This window comes from Hemicordylus capensis, chromosome 5, assembly GCF_027244095.1.
Source record: "Hemicordylus capensis ecotype Gifberg chromosome 5, rHemCap1.1.pri, whole genome shotgun sequence".
NCBI classification, from domain to species: Eukaryota; Metazoa; Chordata; class Lepidosauria; order Squamata; family Cordylidae; genus Hemicordylus; species Hemicordylus capensis.
Window position 1 is genome coordinate 204223675 of NC_069661.1, and position 26981 is coordinate 204250655.

General features: G+C 42.7%; 2 protein-coding genes across 4 annotated transcripts in view; one reads left to right on the plus strand and one right to left on the minus strand.

Annotated features, from left to right (window-relative positions):
- The window catches only part of LOC128326329 (opsin-VA-like), a 39129-nt gene that overhangs the window by 5498 nt on the left and 6650 nt on the right, over positions 1 to 26981 (minus strand). The window lies entirely within an intron of this gene.
- The window catches only part of PLEKHG7 (pleckstrin homology and RhoGEF domain containing G7), a 39946-nt gene continuing 26771 nt past the window's right edge, over positions 13807 to 26981 (plus strand). Inside the window, exons 1-5 of one of the 3 annotated variants that reach the window (XM_053252980.1) lie at positions 13807 to 13918; positions 16088 to 16128; positions 19630 to 19731; positions 20165 to 20314; positions 25131 to 25226. In XM_053252980.1, the coding sequence (XP_053108955.1) occupies positions 13843 to 13918; positions 16088 to 16128; positions 19630 to 19731; positions 20165 to 20314; positions 25131 to 25226 (465 nt within the window). In that variant the 5' untranslated portion in view covers positions 13807 to 13842. Of the gene's footprint in view, positions 13919 to 16087; positions 16129 to 19057; positions 19148 to 19629; positions 19732 to 20164; positions 20315 to 22979; positions 23076 to 25130; positions 25227 to 26981 lie in introns of those variants that run through there. The other 2 variants (XM_053252981.1, XM_053252982.1) reach the window with 2 other exon arrangements.

Here is a 26981-nt window from a genome sequence, read left to right on the forward strand (position 1 = left end):
CTAAACCAACATTTATTCACAAAGGATAGGCACAGTGGCTGACAAATCTCCCCTAGCAACTTTATTCTTGATAGTCTTTCATCCATTTTTCTCCCTGGAGTGAGACTAATCTGCTAAAACACTGATCTGAAAATTAAAATTCAGGAGGGAAAGAGGAATTGAACGAACATATCTAAAGAACAAAGATAATCAGTTATGTATTAAGGCAGATCATGTTACCTTCTGTAAACTAGGTTGCTTCCCATTACTTCCCTTTGCACTGTTGAGATAAAGAAATCCCATGGAAACAAACAGAGGAAACACAAGTTCCCTATTCCTGCAGTCAGAAAGAAGGCTTGGAAAGTGAGAAAGGGACATTTCTAAGTCTTAAAAGGCAGTAAAACTATCAGAGGTTTCAGCAATGGTTTTAAGTTAACTTCCACATTATTCTTGGGCAGGATATTAACCCAATGGAAGCTGAAAATGTTAGTGATGGACGTGGCCTCTCTGCTGCTCAAAACAGTAAGTAACAAGCTAGAGTGGGTGTGTATCAAGAGTGTTATCTATGTAAAATGCTGTTACTATCTCATGCTTCTGTGTATAGAGTACTGTAATATTCAATGAGCATTTGTATGCCTTTGATGTTATTATGAGTAACTTTCAATTTAGTCTCAAACCCAGGAAAATCAAAGCACTTTAATTTAGCAAAGCATGCTCAATATGCTTGCTCTCCGTTAAGCGCTACTGTAACACTCTTCAGACATTATGTTGTACCTGCATTCAGATGTCTGTACACTCGTACAGGTTTTTGTGTGAAAGACTGTATTGTGTTCATTTTAAAAGTGGTCTTGGGTACAGGCCCCTAAATTGCATGGTACAGATCAGAAGTGTACTGCTATAACTTTATTCAGTATAATGTGCTGTGCCTGCATTCAACATAATGTGCAAGTTAGGACACATAGGACTGCAGCTTCTATTCCATTAAAGTGAATGGTCTCCACTGGTTTAACAATTAAGTCATGGAATAAGCTGTATGGGTGTGTATACTTCATTTACATCCTTGACTAAAGGGTCTTGGTTGAGCAAGCCCTGGTCATGCCATGAAGTTTAAAGGACCCTTCTCCTGATAGCAGAATCCTTCTTCCTATATTCTTCTCCATTATTATTCCTTGTTTACACAGTTATTGACTGGTTTGTTTTATCCAGACATCGAGTCCTTCCCAAGGACCTGGGATGGCTGAATTTTATTGTCAATGTTGTTGCTGTTGTTATAGATATCGTCACAGAATATAGGCTGTTCCCAGTAAAGTTGCTTTTTGTAATTGGCCGATGGAGATTTCTGTGGCCCCTATGGTGTTGAGGTGCTCTTCAAGTTGTTTTGGAACTGCACCCAGGGCGCCAATTACCACTGGGGTTATTTTGGTCTTCTTCTGCCACAGCCTTTCAATTTCAATTTGTAGATCTTTGTATTTTGTTATTTTTTCTATTTCTTTTTCTTCTATTCTGCTATCTGCTATGTAAAGTATTTTAACTTATTTTTCTTTCTTCTTGACTACAGTTATATCTGGTGTATTGTGTGGCAGATGTTTGTCTGTTTGTAGTCGGAAGTCCCATAATATTTTTGCATCTTCATTTTTGACAACTTTTTCAATTTTATGGTCCCACCAATCTTTGGATACAGGTAGCTTGTATTTTTTGCAGATGTTCCAGTGTATCATCCCTGCTTCCTTGTCATGCCTTTGTTTGTAGTCAGTCTGTGCGATCTTTTTACAGATTAGGTGGTTTTTACTGATTAGGTGGTCCACTGTTTCATCTGCTTCTTTACAAAGGCGGCACTTGCTGTTTGTTGTGGATTTTTCTACTTTTGCTCGTATTGCATTTGTTCTTAGTGCCTGTTCTTGTGCAGCCAGTATTAAACCCTCTGTTTCTTTCTTCAAGTTGCCATTCTTAAGCCATTGCCAGGTCTTGATGATGTCTGATTTTCCACTTATATTGTGCAAATATTGACCATGCAGTGGCTTATTTTTCCATTTTTCTGCTCAGTTCTTGACTTGTTCTTTCTTGTAGGCCTGCTTTGTTTCATTGGTTGTTTATTATTATTATTATTATTATTATTATTACATTTATATCCCACTCTTCCTCCAAGGAGCCCAGAGTGGTGTACTACATACTTGAGTTTCTCTTTTACAACAATCCTGTGAAGTAGGTTAGGCTGAGAGAGAAGTGACTGGCCCAGAGTCACGCAGCTAGTTTCATGGCCGAATGAGGATTTGAACTCGCGTCTCCCCGGTCCTAGTCCAGCACTCTAACCACTACACCACGCTGGCTCCATCATGGCACCCAACAAGTTATCCCCTGAAACTCCACTTCAGGAACATCCTCCCTCTCTTGAAGTACAAAAAAAGTTGGTGAGGGACAGATAGAAGACCAAGGATGAGCATTCAACTCTTCTGTGTCAAAAGAGACTTTGGATTAGCAGGGAGCCATAGAACATGATTAACATATAAGCAGGGAGCCATAGAATATGAGGTAAAATTTTGTTCATACAGAAATCTATCACTTGTATATATATATATAATTTATTTATTACATCTGTACCTCATTTCTCTCTCTCCAAAAGATAGCTTAAAACAACATTTATACTTATGTAGTTTCTCATCCAGAAAATTCTGAAGGCCAGGTGTATTTAGCTTCAGCAATAAGATGCCATCTAGGGACTTAATTATTTATTTTTACATTTTGCTGTTTTAAATTGTCTGTGTTAGTATTCTTTTCAATTTATAAGCCAAATTTGATATATAGGAGAACCTTGTTATTTGCAGAACTGCTATTTATGGTTCCGCATATCCACGGGGTGTCTAATAGACACCCATTTCCAGTATCTGTGGATAGGATAGGGTTAAAACCCACATATCCACAGTTTCTAGAGGGCTGGAAATGACCATGGAGGTCTCTTCCATCTGCCATTTTTGTCTAAAGGAGCCATTTTGTGGCTCTATTTTTTAATTGGACTTTTCACAGGTTTTGGAGGCATTTCATCCTGGGGGGGGCGGCATTCCTGAGAACATGGGGACCTGTGGTTCATGCCACAGTAAGTATTTTCACCATTATGGGCCATTTCCCCCCCCCCCTTTTTTTTGCCTTTCCCCCTCCACCCTGGAACCTACCCCCCTTTCCCCATAGTCGTAATGCCTCGTTACTCATGGTAGTAGGCAAGGAACGGAACCCCCATGAGTAAGGAGGTTCTCCTGTATATTAATGTCAAAAGTAGGATACTTTATTAAATATTAAGTGCCTTCAGAAAGATGTCTGGGCCATTTTGTGCATGATTGTCCTGGGAGTAAACAAATGATTGAAATACTGAAGATTAATACATTACCAAAGATGCTGTAGCTAGATCTAGAGTGGACCTCCTGTTTACTTTAGCTTAAAACAAGTATACCTATTTTTCCTCTGGCTAATTCTGTAGAGTAAAATTCAGTCCACTAACTGGACGGAAATGCTCTGTTTGTATCCTAATGATTTTGTTTTGTGGGGTTTGTTGTTGTTGTTGTTAAATATATAGCTATTCTATTCTATTCTATTCTATTCTATTCTATTCTATTTATTTGACATATCTAGATGCTGCCCATAACTTACATCTCTGGGTGGTTCACAATAAAACAGTACAAATTAAAACAAAAAAATTAAGATGCTAAAACATTAAAAATAATTTAAAAATTAACACAATGTTTAAAACTGTCAATCTAATTAAAAGCCTGAGTGAACAAATGTGTCTTAATACCTTCTTAAAAGTTAGCAGAAATGAGAAGCTCTTTTCTCAGCAGGCAGCACATTCTAAAGCCTTGGTGCAGCAACGTCTGAGTAGCCACCAGATGAGCCAATGGCAACTGCAGCTGAACCTCTCCAGATGATTTCAATGGGTGATGGGGCTCATGGTGAAGAAGACGTTCTCTTAAATACACAGGGCTTAAGCTGTTTAGGACTTTATAGCTTATAACCAGCACCTTGTATTTTGCCCAGAAACTTATCAGTAGCCAGTGTAGCTTTTTCAGTATAAACATAATATGATTTCTCTGAGATGATCCAGAGACCAACCTGGCTGCCACATTCTGTACCAACTGCAGTTTCCAGACTATGTACAAAGGCAGCCCCACATAGAACACATTGCAGTAGTCAGATCTGGAGGTTACTAGCATATGTACCTGTGTTCTGAGGTTGTTTATCTCAAGAAACCAACGCAGCTGGCATATCAGCCAAAGCTGATAGAAAGCACCTCTGGTCACCACCTCAACCTGGGACACAAGGGAGAGATCCAGAAGCATCCCAGACTGTGTACCTGTTCCTTCTGGGGAATTGTGACCCCATCCAGGACCAGCAGATCAAAATCATCCCTTGAGTTCCGACCCTGCACAATAAGTATCTCTGTCTTGTCTGGATTCAGTCCCAGTTTGTTATCCTTCATCCATCTCATCACCTCCTTCAGGCAGGCATTTAGGGAGGCATTTAGACCTTCTGCTGATGATGCTTACATGGAGAAATAGATTTGGGTGTCATCAGCATACAGATAACAACCTGCACCAAATTTCTTGATGATCTCCCCCAGAGGTTTCATGTAGATGTTAAAAAGCGTTGGAGACAATATAGAGCCCTGAGGGACACCATATAAAAGTTCAGATTTTGAAGAGCAACAGTTTCCAAGGGACACCATCTGCCCAAGAGGTAGGAGCAGAGTCACTAATGATTTTGTTAGTTAATGATTTGTTAATGATTTTGTCTTTTGTGTATGATAAAAACTTTAGTGTGGAATATAGATGTGCATCTCTATCTGTCCTTCATAGCATTTTCTGATTAAAGCTGCTGTTATAAGCATCTTTATACCCATTATCAATCTTATATGTAACAGAAACTGGATCTAAAATCTCATTCATATTATTGCTGTTCGAATTTTTTTTTAAAAAAAAGTTTTGGAATCTTTAACATTTGCTCCTAGTAAGTAATATTTGCTCCCAATCACTTATTTTTTTAATTAATCAAATATGTAAGTGTTCTTAGCATTGAAATAAATTGAAAAATCCCTACCTATTTCAGTGGAGATCAACAGTCATTGTGATGGGAGTACTCCTAGGTAAGTCAGCTGAACTGGAATTATATTGGTAAATAAATCAACAGCTTCATCCTACACACGCATACTAAAAATGAATCTCACTTTGTTCAGTAGAACTTTCTTCCACGTAAGGGTATATAGAACCCTTAGTGGTTTTTACATTCAATAAACCAAGAAGGTTGATTGCCAGTAACATATCTATGTCACTGAACCAATTCTAACTAAATAGTTTACCCAGAGTAGAATTCCCACAATTAAAAAATGTTATGGTACAAAACACGGAAATCTTCAACTGTAAAGCATTTGCAAACAGCTTCTTAAACTTTTTTCCTTTGAGCAGCTTGGTAACAAAAGGAAGCTAACTGGTTTGTCAAAAGAAAAATCAATATATTAACATATCTAAAAATCCTGGTCTACATCGATTGCTTTCTGGAGAGGTTTTTTCCCCCCCCAAAAAATTGAATTGACTGACTGTAGAGCATTTCAGGGTGGCTCAAGGTATTATGATTCCTGAGGCAAGGTGCCAAATACCACCTTGCCCCAAAACCTGTGGTGGGAACCAGTTCCTTTTCCAACCCAACCTTTGGAAGCTTTAAAAGTGGCCCTGCAGAAAGAAGTTTGCCAGCTCCTTTTTCTCTCTCCTTGTGTCTCTTGCAGGCTTTGCAAGGATGATGAAGGAAGCTGCTTGCAAGTATTAAATTGATCTTGAAGAGCTGAGCCCATGGTAGCAGCAGGGGGTATCTAATTGCCCTGCAGATGCCCCAGTAATCTGCTGTCTTCTGCCTTACCTTGCCTCATGAAAGGGCCGCCCTGCATGAAGAGGCAGCATGGCCACAAATAATTTTCAGCATGATACACAGCTATTCAATGAGGCTTTAGGGTGTTATCCCTTTTCTTTTTCAAGAGAAATGATCTTAAACACAAAGGTGCTCTAAACCCGGGACTTCTGAGCTGAAGTCCAGGACCTCCACACCCTCTGGGGGCCCCCAAATCCTCTTTAGTCTGCCCTGGGTGGTGTGATCACCAGACAGCACTGCTGGCCAGTGCTGCACCAGATGGCCGAGTGTGACCTCTGCTTTAGAGACAGAAGCGGGACTGGGGAAATAAATATGTGGGATGGAAATGTTTAAGTTGTGTATTGAAATGTTCCTGCTAATGCATATTTGCATACGTATGCCTGTTTTATATTTCTTGTGAGTTAAGTTGCTGTTTCTGCCCTCAAGAACCCACTTGTTAAAAATACTGCATGTGTCATGGTGTGTGTGTGTGTGGTGGGGTGATGCTTAACTTGCCCCGGGGCAGGGGGGGGGTTCCAAAGGCCTTGAGGTCCAGGCCCCAAAATTACCTAGGTGCACCTCTGCTATGATATTTAAAAAGAAACGTTGTCTGAGAATAAACACTTTACTTAATTTATGTGTTAACAGCTATACATCTTTGAGCTGTGAATAAAGGATGCAAAAAATGAAGAGTGAATCTTCCTTGGAGGTAGATGAAGCAACCACTATAGAAAAACAATGTCCTACACTTAAGGGGACAGAACTATGGGAAGGCAATTTGGATCTGATAAGGAAGAGTAACTTGGGAAATATCTTCTCAGTCTATGAAGCACCGACCCCATCTAGCACGGAAGTAAAACTGTACCCTACTAATAGGACCAGGAGCTTTAGTGATCACCCACATCTGCTGAAGGTGCCATCAGAGGAACACGATGACAGTGGCACCACACCTTACCAATTTGACAGGCATGCTCCAGGAAGGATTTCTACTTCTCCAACTCTGAGGAGGCTAAGAAACAGCACATCTTCCATCTCTCAAGTATGTTCACTCCAGGATGGCACTGAAAACACAAGGCTGGACAACCAGAGGCAGAAACCTGACCCTTTTCTTCCCATTTGTCAAAATCCTCCTCCATGTTCTGATCATTTCTTGTCTCCCTCAAACGCAAATTCACTGTCGACATCTCTTGACTCCACATCAATTCTGCTACACTATATAGATGACTTTAGTGGTGATCAGACATTGCAGAACACCAAGGAGATCAATGTGTCTTTCCCATCTAAGGGAGAACAGAATTCTCAGGAATGTCTCCAGGTAAGAAACATGGCTAACAATATAAAGGAGAGTTATTATTTTCTTCTTGGGTTGGTATGCTTGATAGGGATGTGCACAAAACCGGTTTGCCCAGTTCGGTTCGAATTCGAACCAGGTTCGAACCAGGAGGGGGTGGTTCGGTTTTGGTTTTGCGCGAACCTCCCCCTGGTTCAGTTTGAATTCGAAATGGTTTGAACCGATTCGAACCAGTTCAGAAATCCACAAATTGGTAGGATGGTAGCTGGAACCCAGGGGTACCTGCCACCCAAACCCCAAAGCAATCGGACACTCATATGATTTTTTATGAATTTTTGAAAATTATTTTTATTTTTTTATCATAGGATATAATGGGACTCCAACCAGCCCATTATTCCTTATTGTGGAGCACCCATGGGTGCCAACAACCATGCAAGCCCTGAAGCAATCAGACACCCCTATGATTTTTTATGAATATTTGAAATATTTTAAATTATTTTTCTCATAGAGTATAATAGGACCCGAACCAGCCATATCCCCTATTGTGGAGCACCTATGGAGGTGGTTGGCACCCTCGCTCTGGGCCACCCCAGAACCCCCCAAGTGCAGTTATGGGGCTGCTGAAACCACCATTCTTCCCTATGGAGAAAAACCTTAAAGCCACTTGTGGGGTGCTGGGGTGGCCCAGAGTGAGTGGTGGGGTGCTGGGGTGGCCCAGAGTGAGTGGCAAAGAGGGTGCCAACCACCCCCATGGATTGCTAACCCATGGGATACTGGGTTTTGTTGTTTCTGAAGTGTTCTGAGTGTAGATTCTTTGGTAGCATATCAGATTTTCAATGACAAACTATGAATCCACTATCATTGCTAACCTTAAAGACACATAAACTTCAAAAATCACTTAAAAATCAGCCTTTTGCCCAATTCCTTTCAAATAATTCTGATAGCTTCCTGGCCCCGCCTTGGGCACTACCACCCACCACACTCTGCTCTAGGCCACCCCTTTGCCCCCAACGTGAAGCTATACATTTGCTAACACCTCCATGCTTCTTTATGGAGAAAAACCTTAAAGTTGCATAAACTTCAAAAATCACTTAAAAATCAGCCTTTTGCCCAATTCCTTTCAAATAATTCTGATAGCTTCCTTGCCCACCCTAGGAACTACCACCCACCACACTCCACTCTAGGACACCCCTTTCCCCCCGACGTGAAGCTATACATTTGCTGCAATCCTAATTATTCTCTATGAGGAATTCAAAAATACTTTAACAATTCACCAATAATCAGAGGAGTGTCCAATTGCCTTGGGTTTTGTGGGTGGTAGGCACCCCTGTCTATCTACCACCACACCCCACCTCCCCGCTTTTGTGCCCCTAGGTGCTCCACGATAGGGGATATGGACTGGTTCTGGTCCCATTATACTCTATGAGAAAAATAATTAAAAATATTTCAAATATTCATAAAAAACCGTAGGACTGTCCGATTGCTTCAGGGTTTGGGTGGTTGTTGGCACCCATGGGTGCTCCACAATAAGGTATAATGGCCTGGTTAGAGTCCCATTATACCCTATGAGAAAAAAATAAGAATGTTTTTCAAACATTCATAAAAAATCGTACGAGTGTCTGATTGCTTTGGGGTTTGGGTGGCAGATACCCCTGGGTGCCAGCTACCATCCTACCAATTTTTGGATGTCTGAACTGGTTAGAACCTGTTCGAACTAGTTCGAATCGAACCACCCCCTGGTTCGGTTCGAATTCGAACCTGCAGCTCGAACCTGATGGCTGGTTCGGTTCAAATTCGAACCTTCGAACCACCCTGGTTCAAATTCGAACCAGTTTGAATTCAAACCGGTTCACATATCCCTAATGCTTGATTTATAGCTCAGAGTGAAGTAAAGGCTGGAAAAATAACCAAGATATTGACTCTTTTAGACTGAAGTAGAACTTGACCTAATTACTAGAATACCTGAAGCCAAACTAGAGTGATCCCTTATAAAGGTAAACATCACAAAATAATCAGCAAGCTTTCAGGTTCTCCAAAACTCTTCTTCAGGCTGGTTGTTAAGCAAAATCATAGTCTTACTTTACTCTTTAAATATCTGTGAGTCTAACAACACTATCCTATGCCCCTCTACTCAGAAGTAAGGCTCACTGAATTTAATTGGCCTTACTCCTAAGTATGCATATGTAGGATTTAATCTCATTTCAGTGAGAGGAATGACTGATGAAAACAAATTAAACATCTGTGATCTGGAGAATGATCTCTTTGTCCCAATGGAGATGACCATGTAGCTTTGCCCTTTTTGAATATAAAAACCTTAATTCCACATTTTCCCTTATCTGATATTGCCTTGGAAAGTCCCTTCAGCCATGCATTTAGAGAATTTCCTGGACCACTAGCCTGCTGCTCAGGACAGAAGCAGGACCAGTTCTCAGCACTGGAAAATGGCACCCCCATTGGCCAGTGCTAGGCCTGGGAACCACTGGGCAATTTTAAGTTCTGCAGCAGATGCTTGCTTAGAGCATAAGATGAGGCACAAAAATGAGGATATTTTATTTAAAATGTGCATCAACTTAATCCAATGTTTATATCTCGCAGATTAGAATTCATATCAAATTTCTAAATTTTGCTCAGGGGGGAATAAGGTGAGATTAGATTCTGTCCTATAATTAATATTTCACTTAAAAGGACTGAACATTCACATTTATCTTTGCAGTTCTTTCTTTGGCAAGGAGATGTAAAGTGCCAGTCCATTTTATTTCTCAAGGGATAACATTCAATGCCTTTCTTTCTTTCAGAAATCAGAGTCACATAAAGCTAGGTATGTGTGTGTTTTATCTTATTCTAAAAATAAATGTCCTTATTCTTTTGATTTTGTTGAAGTCAAATGCAGTACTGGACTGGACAAGCTTTGGAGAAGATTGCTTGTTTAAATTTATGGGCGCACTTTTGAAACTTTCTGTTACCAGCTTGTTTATACTTGTGCTTGTTAATGAGAGTTGATTTACAGATCTGTATTCACCTTCGGGCATGCCCAGATATGCTTGCCCAGCCTTTCAAACTGGGTTCTCAGAAGTAGCTACACAACAGCTTTGAATCACTAGCAAATACCTGCTTCTTGAAATCTGACCCTGGAAACATCCAACTGTAGAATTTACAATGTGATTAAAGTCCATTGTTTAAAACACGTGATTGTTGCTGGCAAAGCTATGTATAACCTTTCTGGAGACAGAACTGCACAGAAGGCACGTGGGGAAATACTACAGCAAAAATTGCTATATAGGTCAAAAAGTCAGATATTTTGGATAGAATTAAGCTCCAAAATTCAGAAGACTTTACTAGATGTACATCTGCTTTGCTGATCAGACAGATGAACCATATACCCATCATTCTGTCTGACAGGAGCACTGAATAGTGAAACAGATACTTTGGAAGCTGTCTACCATTGGTCCATCTCCTTCAATAGTTTCTGTGCTGACTGGCAGTGGCTCTCTAGAGTTTCCAGACAGAGGTCCAATTCGGATGATATGCCAACCCTCAATTACACTTACCTGAAGCTGGTATTTCTCATCATCCAAATGTGGGAAACTCTGGTGGGTGTGGTTCTGTGGCCATATCAAAACCACAGATTGAACCCTGAGTTTGAAGTTTGGCAGGTTACTGGAACCAAAGCTCTGTTGATCCCCATAATGCCATCCAAATGCAGCAACCTGGGGTTTGCGCTGAAGCTCCTCTGTGAGCACACACTCACACACACCGTCATTTCACCACCAATGGTTGCTGGACAAGTGACTCCCATGGCGGAAGAAGGAAAGAGGTCACTGGTGGAAGCAATGAAACTGAAGTTGCCAGATTGTCTGCAGCATGACTTTTGGCTTCCAAGGTTAGCCTCTGGTAAGCGTACTCATGGTTTCGCTTGCCATCTGAATTGGGCCAGAGGGTCTTTCCCAGACCTGTCTAGAGATACCAGGGACTTAAGCTGGGATCTTCTACATGCAAAGGATGTGCTCTAACTCTGAACTATGACCCCTTCTCCCCCAAGTTTCTGGGAGGTTTGGATGCTTTAAAAGCAGGTCATGATATCTGTATTCACCCTCATTATTAATCCCCAGTATCTAATGGTTAGAGTTTAAATGTCTCTGAAAATGGGCATTACCTAACTAGTAGTAGCTACATGGACATATGGAGGGGGGGTGAGAGGAGGCAGTGCCCCCCACCAGCATTGAGGCAATCCCATTGAATTCAATAGGATTTGCTCCCAGGTAAGTGGGTATAGGATTGTAGTTTTGCCCCTCCCCCCAGAAAAAGCCCTGCAGATGGACATGAGTTGCTATCAATAGACTGATTCCCCCCATTTATTCTTGCTATGAAACAATCAACAGATGCACTCCTATAAATGTCTGTCACAAAATAGCATAATTTGTTGGGCCTGTTCAAGAAATCTGTATGACAGAGTAGGAAACTGAGATTACATTTCAGATGCGTTGGAAGAGACCACACAACTCTGTCTCTTATTGTGTATTATTTCTGTTCTTGTGGTTATGGGTCATTTTTATAGAAAAACACACAAAAGGTCACAACTCAGCACAGCTAGGCTGAAATCAAAGGGCATAAGTGCTGCTAATTATGTGCAAAATTTAAATCAGGATTGTAAGCATGCTGACTATATATATCCTGCTTGCGGCTTATGTTTTGCAAACACTTTGAGCCACCCAGAAATCAACACAATGGATTCTTTCTAGTAAATCATAGAGGGGGAAATACCACAACTATTTCTAAAGATATTTATATACCGCTCTTCAACCAAAGTTCTCAAAGCCATTTACATAGAAAAGTACATAAATAAGATGGTCTCTTGTCCCCCAAGGGCTCACAATCTACTAACTGGACAAAGAGGCACCTTTTTAACATGGTGATTCACTTTATTTAGCAGGGGGAGAGTAACTGGCCCTATCCACTCCCAGCACAGTACCTGTTGCTGGTGTCTGCCTTATGTTTCTTTTTAGATTGTGAGCCCTTCAGGAACAGGGAGCCATCTTATTTATTTATTTGCTATTTCTCTATGTAAACCAATCTGGAAACTTATGTTGAAAAGTGGTATATAAATTTTTGTTGTAAAAAGAAGAAACATAAGGTAGACACCAGCAACAGCCACTGGAGGGATGCTGTGCTGGGGTTGGATAGGGCCAGTTGCTCTCCCCTGCTAAATATAAGAGAATCGCCACTTTAAAAGTTGTCTCTTTGCTCGGTTAGCAGGGGTCCATAGATCAAACAGACTCTACAGTACAAGTGGCCCACCTGAGACTCTCCATCATCCCCAGCTGCAATTTGGAGAGCCTCGGGCTGCTCCCCTGCTCTACAGTTTTAGAACTTGAGGTAACCTGTATGTGACCTGAACACACCTTATCACACAGGGTGTGACATTTCACTCTGTTGTTATGGTTGACTAAACACAGCACATATTTGCTTTTCCCAAACTCTAAACAGTACTAACAGTCAACTCATCTACAACACTGATTTACTTGCAGGGGTTTCCCCCCTCCCCATCACTTTATGTTACTTTGTGCTATGAGAAGGTCCTTACCTGCTCCTCTGCCACTCCACCGTTTTTCCTGCTGTGCCGCTCAGAAGTTCGTGCGCAGCTGCTGCGCTGACCCAGCAGCCTGCACGTGGCATCAGAACGCACATGGCCACTGCACATGCACAGCAGCCATGTGTGTCCTGCCATCATGCTCAGGCTGCTGGGTCAGCACAGCAGCTGCCCATGGACCTCTGAGAGGTGCAGCCTTGCAGCAGGAAAGGCGAGGGGACGGCAAAGGAGCAGGTCAGGACCTGCTTTACCCGGCCTGAAAGGTCCCGCTCCCCACTCCTCTGAAATGATTTGGCGGGCTGTGCTGAAGCGATAATTAAACTGGTTATAGGCGATAGAAAAATGGGTTAAAGAAATTTAAACAACTGTATCTGTGTACAGATCTGTACCTTGTACTAGTGTTGAACATATCATGTGAATAGGGTTTACCTGAACCAAAGAACATGAGAGGTCATAAATTTGGATCAAGGTTCAATTAAATGAATGACTAAATTTCATTCCGTCATCTTGCACATTTTGTCTTTTGGCTGACACACATGAAATGGCCAGTCTGTAGAGACTTTTACAATCTCCTGCCATAGCTGCATCTCCTTATTGAGTTCCATTCACCTTTACCATCTTGCCATGAAGATCAGGTGATTCCCTTCATGATATGATATATTTTTCTCTCCTTTTTGAGGACAATGGCCATTATTTTAAAAAGTGCCTTCTATCAAACAAGCTGCAACCTCCACAGCTGAGGTGTGGCACAGCTGATGAGGCAATTATGTAGGTTTAGTTCTGATATACTTACACCAGAATCCTTTGTGCACTGACGTGGGAATAAGGCCAGTTGAACTAATATCATTGACCTCTGAGTATGCATTTGCATTGTCAGCATAATTTCCTACCATTTAAATTGGCAGTGGCAATATTTGGATATGAATTTTGGGCTCTTTTGAGGAAAAACAGACTCAAGTTTGCCTTTAAAGTGACTGACTCCTCAATCCTGAATATTCTTTCTTGGAGGTATTAATGCACAATGTTTGTGTCTCCTTGCAGTACACGCCGTTCAAGAGAACGCAGGCATAGCTCAGTGGTGGTGAGTTTGCTTGGATTTGAGATGTTCCCAGGAGACCTCTTGATATCAGACAGTGCAGCAGAATTCCTACGCCATTCAGCATCACTGCAAAGTTCAGGTCAGACTGGGAGGAAAATATCTGGATGGGCTCTAAAACAGAAATTACTTGAGTGCCTTGAACCTTGTCATCCCTTAGACCAGGGCTGCTCAACTTCAGCAGCAGGCCCTCCTGCAGATGTTGGCCTACAATTCCCATAATCCCTGGCAATTGGCCACTGTCGCTGGGTATTATATGACTGGTAGTTCAAAAACAGCTGGGGGCCTAAGTTGAGCAGACCTGCCTTAGACCATGTGGCACTGTGCCTACAGTTTAGCCCCGCCTGGCTTCAATGAAGGAATAGTACTGAGATGAATAGTTCTTTTTAAACAAGAACAACGTGGTGCATAGCATGTTTGCACCAACACAACACTTAATCCCCTAAAGATGCTGGGTGGGTAGTTATATACTACAGTACAGACCTCACAAGCTTGATATGCATCAGAAAGTATCCAGGATGACACCAAGCTGGGTAGAACCTTCCTTGTAATTAGATTGAAATTAAGGTCAAAAGAGATGTTACTTTAAGCACATAATGTTGGGAATTCTCTCTGGTAGAGAAACCCTTTTCAATTATAGCAGAGTGCACAGAGGCACAACACAGCGGAATTTGGTTAGGCATGCATGTATGCTGAGAGTAAAGTAACTTGGAGCCAGTTCATAGTTTCAAATCAATATATAAGGCATTTATTAGAGAACTCCATTCTAGATAGGAAAGTGAGGAGTTAGGATCTCTAATCTAGCTAGCTAGCTGGATGCAGATGGATTCTGCATCTTCTCTGCACACATGGTGCAGGGACAGGAGCTTGCTTGCATGTTGCAAGGTAGGAGGAAAACAGGAAGAGAAGAGAGGAAGGAAGTTAGTCCCTAAGAGTACCAATCTACATTCCAAAGGGATAGTGTCAGAGCAGTAGAGAAGGGATGACCAATGTCTTGATCCTCTAGCCCTCTGACTCACTAGTCTGTCCTCCACTGTCTTTGAGACAAGAGACAATGCAAAGTCCTTAACTTCCAACACATAATTGGGGCCAGCATTCTTGTTTTTTATTCAGTAAATAATAGCCGGATCAGGACCATGGCATGGGGAAAGAAAGGGCTTAACCCTCTGCCCCCACCACAGTTCTGATCTTGATTGGGCCTCCCACAGCTTTTTGCCCTGGGGGGAAAACTGGCTTGGGACTGTGGTGTAGTAGGAGGAAAAGTTTAACTCTCTGGCTCTGCCATGGTCCTAGTCTGGTTCCCCTCCAGATCCTATTTGCCTGGGGTGCAAACTCCCATTGGTGCCCCACATCAGTCCAAATCTAGCTATTGTTTTCTGAATAGAAAACAAGCCTGTTGGCCCCAATCACATGCTTGCAGTACCATTTAATTTTACTCTAAATCAGTAGCATACACAGTGAGAGCAATCCCACTTCTTCTCTTGTACACACAGGAATTCTGTGTGAGAAGGAGTTTCCCAGTGTGCTTCAAACTGAGAAATTCTCCATTTACAAAACATTAGAATTAGTGAGGAAACCCCTTCTGTACGCTGGAGCCCAAGTGAGCACCTGATTGAGGCCACTCTGAACACAGTGGCTGACATCCTGACTAATGCTGTTCTTGTGCAACAAGCAAAGTTGCACTAGAACAAGAAACTCACATGGCTGTGCAAAAGCTCTGGGATTTTTGGAATGGTGCTATTGCACTATTGTGCAAAAGTTTCCTTCAAAACATGAGGCATGCACCTGTTGCACCAGCACAACACTAGTCTGGAATGCAAGCTCCAGACTTTGCACAAGTAGCTAGCAGTGTTCCATCTAAAAGGGTCTCCCAGACGTTGTTGACTACAACTCCCAGAATCCCAGCTGCAATGGCTTTTGCTTGGGGATTATGGGAGTTGTAGTCAAAAACGTCTGGGAATCCCTGTTAGAGGGAACAGTGGTAGCTAGCACAACAGCCTTGCTTTAGTGCAACATCCTTGCACAAGCAAAGAATTAGTTAGAATGTTGGCCACCGACTCAGTTATAGGCAGATAATATGATTTTGGTTTACCAAGAAAACATTGGTTAGAATTTTGGTGGCTATACTCTGCATCTCTATGCACATAATTAAATATCACGGACTTTTGACTCTTGATAGAGTCAAATTTTCCATGAAAGATCTTTTTGTTTCTTTAGCTAACAATGCCTTTGTTTCTGTTCCATGCATTAGAATCCAAAAAGTCCTGGTGGCCATTTGCTAAAAAAGGAACTGTGAGTATTTTCTAAAGGCTTCCCCCAACTTCTGACCAACTGATATTTTACTGCTTGAAAAATCTAAGGATCTGTCCCCACCAGCAGTCCTTGTACCACTTCTTAATGTTTCTCTTCCTATTTCTTTTCTCCATGCATTTTGTACTGTTATTGTCCATACATGCTCCCACATTGAGTTGTTTTGAGATGGTGAAGGACAGGCATAGGGATTTTGTTTTAAACAATGCCAGGATACTTTCCAGACTAGCTGCTCAACAGCAGCAAAATGCCTCCATTCAGGCAAGTCGCATTCGAAACATAAACAGCAGGGGGAGCAGTCTCATGGACACTAACCACCTGAAAACACTAACCCGAAAACACTAACCCGAAAACACAACCTGAAAACACTAACAACCTGAAAAAACAGCAACTTTCTTACGCCGGATATACAACATCCTAGCTCTATATCACAGTGATTAAATTTGGAACAAGGCATTGTAAATGTGAATGGCACCCTGCTGTTAACGTAGGGACTGTGGTGTCACAACGCAGAAAGTGTGGAAGCACACTTCCGAGATACGACGTGACCCCATTGCAGGATCTAATCTGGAAAGTGCCCAGGTGTGCATGTACCTAAGCAGTAACATATCCATACATCCTTCATTAATGTTGCCTAAATGCTTAGATTATTTTTTTTTTCAAGGAGTGGGAAAGTAAAAAGGAAGTATCTCTTAAGAGACTGCACAATAGCAGAGGAAGATAACAGTTTACCATTGTGCATTAGGAGAAACTTCTTAACCGGAAGAGGAGTTCAACAATGTAATCCATTGCTTATGGGCTCTCCCTTACTGGAGGTCTTCAAGCAGAAAAACTGGACAGCCATATGTTGGCGATGCCGTAGGTCTGCATTTTCTGCGTGGAGCAGGGGGTAGATCTAGATGGCCAGCAAGATCCCCTCCATCTATATATTTAATTCTCTGAGGCATACCCGTGGCTAATCCCATGCGTGGCAGCTTTCACAAGTGTTTGGAGAGCTGCCGGATAGGCTAGCCTCAGGATGGGTAGGAGAGGGGGGAAAGGCAGTGGCAGTGGCCGAAGAAAACTGCAGTGGGCAGTTGGCCAATGGCAGGATGAGCGAGAAGACAAAATGGTGGTGGGCCCTGCACCACACGGGCAGGAGGACGGGCAGGCAAAACGGCGGTGAAGGCGGCTGGGAAAGAAGGTGGCTGGCCGGCAGGCAGGCCAGCGGGCAGGGGAAGGAAGAAGCCAGGTGGGCCAGGTGGGTGGGAGAGAAAACAATGGTAACAGGGGAAACAGCGGTGGCAGGTGGCGGGGAGAGGGAGGCGGCGGGCGGCGGGGAAGTGGCTGCAGGGGGTGAACGGGGCAGGCAGCTAGAGGCTCAGATGCTCTGCACCTGGCCCAGCTAGTCTCTATGAATCTTTGAGGAACACAGCAACTCATCGAATTGGGTGTAAGGGCCCTTTCTTCTGTGCAATACTAGGTTTGAGCCATGAGTCAGGCTTAGCATTTTAGCAGCCATCTGGGTCCTGTGCTCCTTCGAGGACCAGGTGTACCATGCAAGGGCCATAATTTTATAGTCTGGCATTCTTGAAAGACTGAGTAGTACCTCCATACCTAAGATGCATGAATAAAAATTGCCCATTATTTATTTATCATATTTTTCTGCCACCTGGTATGTGTATCTCTAGGTGGTGTGCACAATTTAAAACAGAACAAATATAAAACAAAGTGAAAACAATTAAAACAATTTCACAGGATAAAAACAATTAAACAGTTTAAAATTAATTTCGGTGAAAAGCCTGAGAAAACGGGTGTGTCCTGAGGGTCTTTTTAAAAGCAGCCAGAGATGGAGATGCTCTTATTTTGACAGGGAGCATATTCCTAAGCACCAGGGCAGCCCCAGAGAAGGCCCGGTCCTGAATTGCCACCAAATGAGCTGGTGACAACTGTAACCAGACCTCCCCTAATTATCTTAATAGGCAGCAGGGTTCTTGACAAAGAAGGCACTCTCTTAAGCACCCTGGACCAAGTCATTAAGGGTTTTATAGGTAATAACCAGCACTTTGCATTTTACTCGGAAACATATTTGCAGCCAATGCAGTTCATTTCTTAAGTATGGTCAAGTTAAACTTCCATATTCACTGGCAGTTTGGCTCTGATGGAGAACCTCCATGTTCAAGAGCAGTCTATACCAGTATGATGGTTTCTTGATGCTGGGTGGCAATGGTTTTTTAGGATTTCCTTGAGGTTCCTCCTTTGAAACTTCCTAGCATGAGGTCCTTGGTCCCAGTCCTATACATTTTTACTCAGAAGTATGCCTCAGAGAAATAAAAGGTTTTTCCCCCTCCTATGCTTTGCTGAGGGGCTGAGAGGAATGGGAGGAAAGAGAACCCGCATTTAGGGTTGCCAACATTTCATTGCCAGAATGAGAGCCACAAGTTTGTGGGGACTGGCTGGGGGGCGGGGGGGGGGAGCTGGGAGGTGTATGCAGTGGTAATCAAGAGCCTGAGTATAATTGACGAATATGTAATTGAAACATATGCTATTGAATAAATGAGGGACAAATGCTGTCCCTATAGGAACCAACATTTCATCCCAATGAGGGACATCCTGAATAATGAGGGACAGTTGGCAACCCTACCCACATTCTTGCCTAGGATCTCTGCTGGTCCTGGTTCCTATATGTGTTTACTCAGAAGTAAACTCCAGTTGAATCAATGGGCTTACTTTCTAGTAATGTATTCCAAGCTTTGCTGAGGGCCTCTGCTTCCCTGCTTTGGTGGGTGTGAGAGAAAGGGGGCAGAGGGGGAAATAAGTGTCCATGTAATGAAAGGGAGGAGGAGGAATGGTTGTCTAACTATCCCAGTGCCAGCATGCTCATAGACTGTCCTTATCAGGCACCTATGTTTAGAACCAGGAAGGACTTTGCTAGAAACTGCCAGGACTTGCCCCTCCCAACTTTGACATCAGGATTCTCAGAGGGCAGACACAGTTATGCTCTTAGCTAATTTTCCCTTAGGTATTCTCCCTGTCATTATGGGGATTTCGAACAGTGATTACTTGAAAAGATTAATGTTTTTCAAACCAGCAAAAGGCACCAGTCCTCTATGGATCTGAATTTGAGGGGAATGCTAAAAAGACATCAAACATTTAAAAATATACATTATTTGTGGTGAAAAAGGGTCACCAAAACTTTGAAACCTCTTTTTAGGAGTATAAACCTTCACTGCTGTATTTCAGCTGTTTTGCAATGCATTTGCACCAAATTTGGAGGGGTGGTGTCTCTTGTCTCCTGGTTGATCCACAGTTTTGTCACAGTTTCCGAGAGATTAGGGATACCTTTGTCTTTATAAGAAATAGAATGTTCAGGGTTTGTAATGGAAAATGTTGAAAACACTCCTCATCTCTTCTGTTGTGCCAGTATAATTAAACTTATGTGCCAGTATAATTAAACTCATGGTTATGTATACTATGAATTAATCTACAAGTTTCTTTAAACAGGATAAAGAGAAACACAAACAAATATCAGACCTCGGAAACTGCCTTTCCACTGTAACTATCAATATATCAGAGTGTCATGGGTATGAATTTCATAGTGCTAAGGTACAAAAATACTTTATATGAATATAATACTGATGTATCTTGCATATGGTCCTCATTTTTATCCTCCTGTTTTGGCTTCCCTTGGTTTAATTACCTTTAGAAAACTAATGATTGTCGTTCTTATATTGTATGAGCCTTAATACCAGGCCTGCTCAACTTCGGCCCTCCTGCAGCTGTTGGCCTACAACTCCCATAACCCTGGCTATTGGCCACTGTGGCTGTGGATTATGGGAGTTGTAGTCCAAAAACAGCTGGGGGGGCATAGTTGAGCTGGCTTGCTTAACACTATAAACACTGAAGTAGAGAAAGAAAGCAATGATAACCCAAACAAGAGTAATTGGCACCAACTGTAGTTTTCAGTGGTTAAAGTTAAGAGGCTTTGTTTAGAAAAATACTACTTCATGGATGAATGGTTTGTATTCTTCATTGATAGGATAAGGCCTGGCATGAAATCATGGAGATGCATCAAGTTGAGCAAAAAGCCACTGATGATCAATTAGACACAAAGAAAAAAGAAGCATTCTGGGAGCTTTTCACAACCGAATGCACGTATTTCCTTGATCACCTACTGGTTCTCAAAGTGGTAAGTTTGAACTTCATAATCTTTTCCCGCACGTCAAAAGCTACCCATCCATCTGAAATGAGGATAATTTAACACAGTGCTTATCTTTCCAGCAAGAAGTGGCTTCAGAAAGTCAGCCCTGAGTGGTGATAGACATGGATCTCATTCAGCATGTGCTCCAGTGATACAAGCAAGCCTTAACATCAGGCCAGAGATTAGAAAGTGCCTCAGCCATTCATTATGACCTTCATAGTCACTGCTTGCTTGGAAATACTGTCACATGAATGTGCAATAACACAGTTTTTCAGAGTGTCATTTTATGATTTGATAGTGTGCATAGTTCCTTTCTTGCACCTTTGACTCGATTTTCCGTTCTGGGCTATACTATAGATTCCTGGATCCTGTCTTCTTTCAGTATAGGCAGCAGGTTCACAAGACTGTCAGCAAGTCCCAAACCTGGGGAAATGGTAAAGTTTTGGGAACTGCAAGAGCACACTCCTGGCCAGCATATCATGTGAACCCAACCAAGTCCAGTTCCCGCACCATCTGCCTGACATTCTACCTGTTTCCTATGCCCAACTTCATATCTTGGTTCCAAGAGGGCAGAGGAAGTTTGTAGAATGAGAGGCATTTGGCACAGGAACCAGACTTGGGCAGGTTCACACAACATGTCCATCGCCCGCTAGGAGCATGTGCTCATGGTTCCCGTTGTTCTACCAACATTTCCCTGGCTTTGGGACTTGCTGATGGTCATGTGAAGCTGCCCTCTGCACTGAAAGAATCCAGGGTGCAGGAAGTTATATGCCAAGAACTGGGGAAATAAAGTCAAAGATACAAAAAAGGAGCATCGAGACCTGCTGGTGATTGTGTGAAACGGTATTCCTTTGTTTTTATATCTGTGCTTGCCAGTAGCCAGCTGCTTTATAACCTGCCCTTGGAAATTAAGGCTGAAATATTGTGCACACCCACCAGGGAGTAAGTCCCATTGGCCACAGTGGAGCTTACTTTGAAGTAAATATGCTTAGGCCTGCACTGTCTCTTTCTCTCTCACATACACACACTTTTGGAAAAATAATCCTCACAACTAGCCCCTTCTTAAATGGGAATTATATTAACCAGAAATTGCATAGCTATAATTGAATGGATGGGTTCAAAGTGTTGGAAGTTCTCTCTGGTAAGAGATACCCTTCTATTACAGCAGAGTGCACAGAAGCAAAACACCGCGGAGTCTGCCTAGGCATGTGTGTATGCTGAGAGTAAAATAACTTGGAGCCAGTTCATAGTTTCCAATCAATATAAGGAGTCTTTATTAGTGAACTCCATTCTAGATAGTAAAGTGGAGAGATAGGATCTCTAATCTAGCTAGCTAGCTGGATGCAGAGGGATTCTGCATCTCTGCACACATGGTGCAGGGAGAGAGGAACATGCATGTTGCAAGGGAGAAGAAAGGGAAAGAGGAAGTAGCAGGAAGGAAGGAAGGGAGTCCCTAAGAATAGCAATCTACATACCAAAGGGATAGTGTCAGAGCAGTAGAGAAGGGATGACCAATGTCTTGACCTCTCTAGCCCTCTGACTCACTAGTCTGTCCCCCTCTGTCACTGAGACATGAGACAGCGCAAAGTCCTTCACTTCCAACACAAAGAACCCAGGGCCCCAACTCCTGAGGGGCCCCCAGGTCCACCCCTCCCTATTTTCTTCATTATCTCCCTCACTCTGAGGAGCCGCCGGGGAGAGGGGCGAACACGGCCCTCTCCCCGCTAGCTACACCCCTGTTCAGGAGTTAGAGGTAGAGCTGAATCTAAAATTGAAAATTTTTGTGTATGTTGCACTGTAATCCAAAGTGCTCTTGGTATAGTCTTTAAAGGGGACCTGAACTATATGCAGTCACTCACTATATATGATAATTAAAACATGTGAAGAAGATCACATGTAGTTTCCGCTACAACACCTGCAGCTCTTCTTTCAAAGCAAATGTTTTGGAGACTGTTGAAGGACTACTTGAACAGATACATAGGAGGATGAGGTCCTCATGAAAAACATTGTGTGCCATTCTTTAGAATGGAAGCCTTCAAGGTAGCCCAATCCGAGTTAACTGATTAACTGCGCTGAGTGTAATAATTCAATAGTTAACATGAATTGAAAAACTGATGCAATTTGATGTCACTTTGCTGCCATAACTGCTGTTTTGGCTGACCAGTTTGATATTCTATTCAGTAATTTTTTGCAGTTTGTTTTGGATGTTTGTCCGAAGGGGGATGCGTTAGAGAGTGTGGGGGAGGAGTCAAGAGAAGAAGGAGAAAATGAAGCTGTCGCTGAATAAGTTAAATCTACTTCGTTAAATCTACGTAAGATTTCCTTGTGTGTATGAAGGAAGCAGCTATAAAACAGTTAGAGAATGTACAAGGTTTCCAAGAAATAAATAGGGCAACTCCCTGTGCATTTGGTGTATATGAGTGCATAGATTTTTGCAGGGGAAATTGCTGGTTTTTTTAAAGAAATGGGTATCTTGAACAATAGAGGCAGATAGGACAGAGCCTGTCAAGAGAAGGCTATTTATTGTGTTTTCTGGTGCTGTGATGGACTTGGATAAGAAACGTTTCCTTGACCTAAGAGGACCTGTGACAACTCTAGAATCCAGGGCTATAAAAAAAAATTAATTGGAAATTACTGTATTCCCCACCCCAAGGTATTTATGCATACATTACAGTATCTGCAAAGCAAGGAGTTCCTCTCAGATGTGGATGCTGGGCTACTTTTTGCAAACTTGGAAGAGTTAAATCAGGTGAGAAAAGAGCAAAAGACCTTAGATCCCATACTGAGAGTAACATAAGAGTAAGTAAACGTCAGAAGTGATATGCACCTGAATTGTGGCCTTTCTTGCTGGTGATTTAATCTTGTTGTTGATTAAATTCAAATAATTTCACTAATGGGACCAAAGCAGTTTGAATCTTTTTTTTTTTTAAACCTTGCTGGAAAATGAAGCATATGAAGTGCATGAAATTAGATCAAATAATGAATTTGTCATAAAGGTGCCATGGTTCACTTACAAGCTGCATACCAAATGTGGCCGCATGAAGCCTCCTTTTGTAGTTTCCAGTGTGCCTCCCTCGATAACAAAATATGGAGACCCTGGGCTGCAGTTTGAGGTAGCAATGTTTAGCATGGTACTCATGTGTTCCATGGTGTTCCAGAAAACCTTTTTCTAACTATACATTAGTCCCTGTGCATTTCTGTTGTAGCTGGAGCAGAAGAGTTCAGAAAATGTTCCCCACAAACTCTGAGTCTTTTCTCATGACCCCTGGAAAGTGGGCTAAGGGAGCCCAGCCTACTTTCCAGCAGTCATGAGAACCACCTGGCTCGCAGGCAAGCCCGGTGGTTCAGCGGCAGCTAGTCCACTTAAATACCCCTCCCCTAAAATGGGTTCTTTGATTGTGAGTCACTGTGGCGACTCCGTGCTGTGGCGACTCACGAGAAAACCCCTGACTGAAAGGCTATGACAAGGCTCCCAGCCTCTGGGGTCTCCCCCGAATGCCCCGCAAACTCACACTGAGTGTTCTGGGACTTCCAGGGGCCAGGTGGCCTCCAATCTCCGCTGCCCCTACCGGCTCCATGATGGAGCTGGTAATTGTGTGGGCGGCCGATCCAGCCACCCAGGGCTAGGCAGATGCTCATGTGCACCAAACCCCTTACGGCTCTCCACACTGCTCATGTGGAAAGCCGCAGTGTCTTGTAAGGAGACAGGGATGTGCACAAACCAAGGTTCAAAGGACTGATTCGGTGCCATGGGGAGGGGTGCAACAAGGAGGATCTTTAAATAAGAGGAGATCCGGTTCTTACCTGCTCGCTGCCACATGCAGCTTCCTGCTGCAGCGGCACACATCTCAAGTATCTGCATTTGGCACCGGCACGCGCATGCGCAGACACCATCTGTGTGGTCAGCATCATGTCCCTGACCACGCAAATGGTGCTCATGCATGCATGGATGCCATGTGCATGCCCGTGCTTCATGCGGGTACTTGGAATGAGTGCCGCTACAGCAGGAAGTTGCATGCCGCAGTGGGGAGCAGGTAAGGACCTGCTCTCCTCTTCTTTAAAGATCCTGCTTTGCCACTCTCCTCCCTGCGGTGCCAAACCTGTGCACGAACCTTAGTTTGTGCACATTGCTACAAGGAGACATAACTCCTTGTCAAATATTTTAATTCCATTTTGGGTAATGCTCCAAGACTGTATTATATGAGCAAAATTGTGCCTGGGACTGGATACTGGGCTAATGCGGTGATCGTTGGGTGGCTCAAACTACTTGTTTCAGCCACCCGGCTGAGTACCCGCTATGTACTCAACACCGTTCCCCTTTCTCAGCTGAGTCACTGGCTGCTAAGCCCTAAGTTGGCAAATTGTACCACTCAGGCTCCAGAATCACTGTTGAGATGAAAACAATAGCCTTGGGCATTCCTCGTGGGGTATTGCTGTGCTTTCTTTCTTTCTTTCTTTCTTTCTTTCTTTCTTTCTTTCTTTCTAACTTTGTTTCAAAAGTCAGGTCTCGGAGTCTGTTGCTCCTCTGAGGTACCCTAATATTGACGTTTGCCTGTGTCCTGACTGTGGTCCATTTGTTATGCACGCTTGCAGATTGGGTTATGGAGCTAAACTCTCCCAGTTATAAAAGCACCCACACACATGTAAGTATTGTACACATGTACACATCTGTGAGCAAATATAGTAACAAGGACTAAATGTGAGTAGTATCACCCTAAAATGTTAAAGCACAGTAGCCATTCTGTATCTTCAAGTCTATTTAATCCCGAGGTCATCTTAAATAATGCTGCTTTCTCTTTACTAGGTGAGCCTCAACTTCGTGACCAGGTTCTTTAGTGCTATAAAGGATCATCTTGTCAAGCCTATGTCCTCCATAGATTTCATCTCTGTGCTTGAAGAGGTAAAAGTACTAACATCCATTGAATAATGTCATCTGGTAGTAGGACAAACAGGACATTTGAGGAAGCTTGTTTTCACAGTAAGTTTTCCTGAGGTAACATACCATTATCTCACTTCAGTCTCTGTGAGAAGCTTCACACATGACACCATGTGGCAAAAAGTAGACGTGCATGAGTTTTTTGCTGCAATGATATCTTATAATATTATATGTTATAATATCTGAAGTCCCCTTGTTGATCTGACACAAGCAAAAGTAAAGACCATATATCTGATGAAGTAGCCTTTAGTCCACAGGAGCTTAAGCTACAATACATTTGTGAGTCTTTGAGATGCCACAAGAAGACACTGGCCAATATCCTAAAGGTCTGCTTGTGGCAGGACATTGTGCTTGCACAAGAACGTTGTGCATGCAAGTCCCACTATGTGCCAGACTAGTGTTGCGCTAACCCTGCTAACTGTGCAAAGAAGTGATTATTCTCTTATTATATTTATTATTTAACTCATTTATATACTGCCCTAATTAAAATCTCAAGGCGGTTTACAATTAAACAAACAGCAACTAAAACCTAAAAATTATATGAAACAGGTTTAAATTACCATAAATAAAACTTTGACATCATAAACTAAAAGCCTGATGAAACAGGTCTGTTTCAGGTCTGAAACAGGTCTTAAAAACAATCAGAGATGGGGAGATTCTGATTTCGTTTGGGAGTGTGTTCCAGAGCCTCAGGGCAACCCTAGAAAAGGCCTGGGTTTTGGTTGCAACCAAGCTAGCCAGTGGCAACTGCAACCAGACCTCCCCCAATGATCTTAATAGGCAGCAGGGTTCATGAAGTAGAAGGCACTCTCTTAAATACCCTGGGCCTAAGCCATTCAAGGGTTTATAGGTAATAACCAACACTTTGGAATTTTGCCCAGAAACTAACTGGCAGCCAGTGTAGTTATTTTAAAATAGGAGTAATGTGGTCTCTATGGATGACCCCAGAGACCAACTTGGCTGCCACATTTTGTACCAATTGCAGTTTACATACAAAGGCAGCCCAATGTGGAGCACATTGCAGTAGTCAGGCCTGGATGTTATCAGTATATGCACCACTGTTTTAAAGTTGTTTGTCTTGATAAATCAGGCCTGCTCAACTTTGGCCCCCCAGCTGTTTTTGGACTGTAACTCCCATAATCCCCAGCCTCAGTGGCCAATAGCCAGGGATTATGGGAGCTGTAAACCAACTTCTGTAGGAGGGCCGAAGTTGATAAAAACACTCCTGGCCATTGCCTCAACCTGAGATATCAGGGAGAGGTTTGGGTCCAGAAGTACTCCCAAGCTGTGTACATGATGTCTCAGGGGAGTGTAACCCCATCCAGAACAGTCAGATCTAAACCACCTCCTAAATTCCATCCTCCCACAACGAGTACCTCCATCTTGTTTGGATTCCACTTCCATTTGTTCTCCTTCATCCAACCCATTGCTGATTTCAAGCAGGTATTTAGAGACATTAAGACATCTCCTGACCAAGCTGATATGGAGAAATAGATCTGGGTGTCATCCGCATATTGATAGCACCCAGCACCAAATCTCCTGATGATATCTCCCAGCGGGTTCATGTAGATGTTAAAAAGCATTGAAGATAGAATGGAGCCCTGTGGGACTCCATATAATAGCTCTCACTTTGAAGGGCAACAATCTCTAAGTGACACCATCTGGGATCTACCTGCGAGGTAGGAGCAGAACTACTGAAAAGCAGTGCCTCCCACCCCC